This window comes from Choristoneura fumiferana, chromosome 2, assembly GCF_025370935.1.
Source record: "Choristoneura fumiferana chromosome 2, NRCan_CFum_1, whole genome shotgun sequence".
Lineage (NCBI taxonomy): Eukaryota > Metazoa > Arthropoda > Insecta > Lepidoptera > Tortricidae > Choristoneura > Choristoneura fumiferana.
Window position 1 is genome coordinate 21,885,257 of NC_133473.1, and position 1,655 is coordinate 21,886,911.

Below are 1,655 nucleotides of genomic sequence, written 5' to 3' on the forward strand. Positions count from 1 at the left end.
GTACTGCGACTTTTCTCAGAATACGCTAAGGCCCTTCATCACATCTGCCTTTCGGAAACAGGCTTTCGATAGCCTACACAACTTGAGCCACCCAGGAACATCTGCATCCGCTAAGCTAATCGCTGACAGATATGTATGGCCTGGCGTTCGCCGTGATTGCAAAACCTGGGCACAGAGTTGTCCAGACTGCCAACGCAGCAAACACCGTCATACATCCGCACCCCTTACCCCTATCCAAACTCCTTCCGAACGTTTTTCCCATGTTCATATGGACCTCATAGGTCCTTTACCTCTTTCGAATGGTTACAGGTACTGCCTCACCGTGATCGACAGGTTCACGCGATGGCCGGAGGTCTACCCGCTGACGGACATGACAGCGGAGACCTGCGCCACAGCCTTCGTCTCCGGCTGGGTCGCACGCTTTGGCTGCCCGCACAAAATCACCACCGATCGCGGCAGACAGTTTGAGTCCCACCTGTTCCGGAGCATCGCTGCCATCCTGGGCGCTAAACACTGCCCAACTACGGCGTACCGTCCCGAGTGCAACGGCATGATCGAGCGCCTGCACCGCCAACTAAAAGCGGCAATTATGTGCCATGCCAACAGCCAATGGTCAGAGATCCTTCCACTAGTACTCCTAGGAATCCGGAGCGCCTGGAAAGACGACCTCAAGTCCTCCGCAGCAGAGTTGGTTTACGGAGAGCCTCTCAGACTACCAGGCGAGTTTTTCAGTCCTCCCACTAACCTTGTAGTAGACGTGTCAGACTTCGCATCCCGCCTGCGTAGGCATATGGCAGACCTCAGCCCAAAACCAGCTGCATGGCACGGTACAAAGGCATTTTATGTACCCAAGGACCTCCGCACTTCAGAATACGTATACCTTCGCCAAGGTCCAGCTCGAGGATCCCTTGCAGCGCCGTATTCCGGCCCATATAAAGTCCTACAGCGAAGCTCCAAGACATTTAAACTGGAGATTCAAGGCAAAGAGTCCAAGGTAACAATCGACAGGCTGAAACCAGCCTACCTGTTTCGCAGCACCAGCCCTTCAGCACCGCCAGACCAAATCGCAGAAAGAAAGACTCGAAGCGGCAGGATAGTTAAACAACCCGAATACTATCGCCCGTGAAACGGTCTCGGCGGGGGAGTGTTGTGGCGACTTTAACTGTTTTCATACAATTTCGCCAACATTAAAAATCGTATTGTACTCTTTATTGTACATAAAAACACATGAAAATAATAGAACACAGGATAATTATAATAAAAATAATGCACGAAAAAACGCAGCTAATTGCTTATCCAAGTAAATCCACGAACTCTGCAAGTCCCGTTAGCCAACGCGCCCCGGCGCCCGCGCCGGTCGACCGCCAGTGACCGCTAGTGCAAATCCAACCGCGACGGCGAATGCATGCTCCTTTGGCACCGCCTAAACCATCCCCGCGACGCCCCCGCTTACGCTAAAGACGCTATTACTAGTTCCAGTATTTAGTGCTTGCAGTGCTTGGACGCTTTAATGCTTATTCGCGAGTTCAGTTAAATACCAACGGTGCTAGTTATAAGTAATAGTTAAGAACAATTGTGGCACGAACATTAAAGGTGTTATAATCATAAACTGGTACGTGTTATTGTACACCACTTGTTTCGTTCCCTATAAAACT

General features: G+C 50.9%; 1 protein-coding gene across 1 annotated transcript; it reads left to right on the forward strand.

The window, feature by feature from the left end:
• The first annotated feature begins 213 nt into the window (after positions 1 to 213).
• LOC141445586 (uncharacterized) lies at positions 214 to 1,177 on the forward strand. Its single transcript, XM_074111425.1, has one exon. It carries the CDS (start codon positions 269 to 271, stop codon positions 1,124 to 1,126), a length of 858 nt encoding a protein of 285 aa, XP_073967526.1. The 5' UTR covers positions 214 to 268; the 3' UTR covers positions 1,127 to 1,177.
• The last annotated feature ends 478 nt before the right edge of the window (positions 1,178 to 1,655 follow it).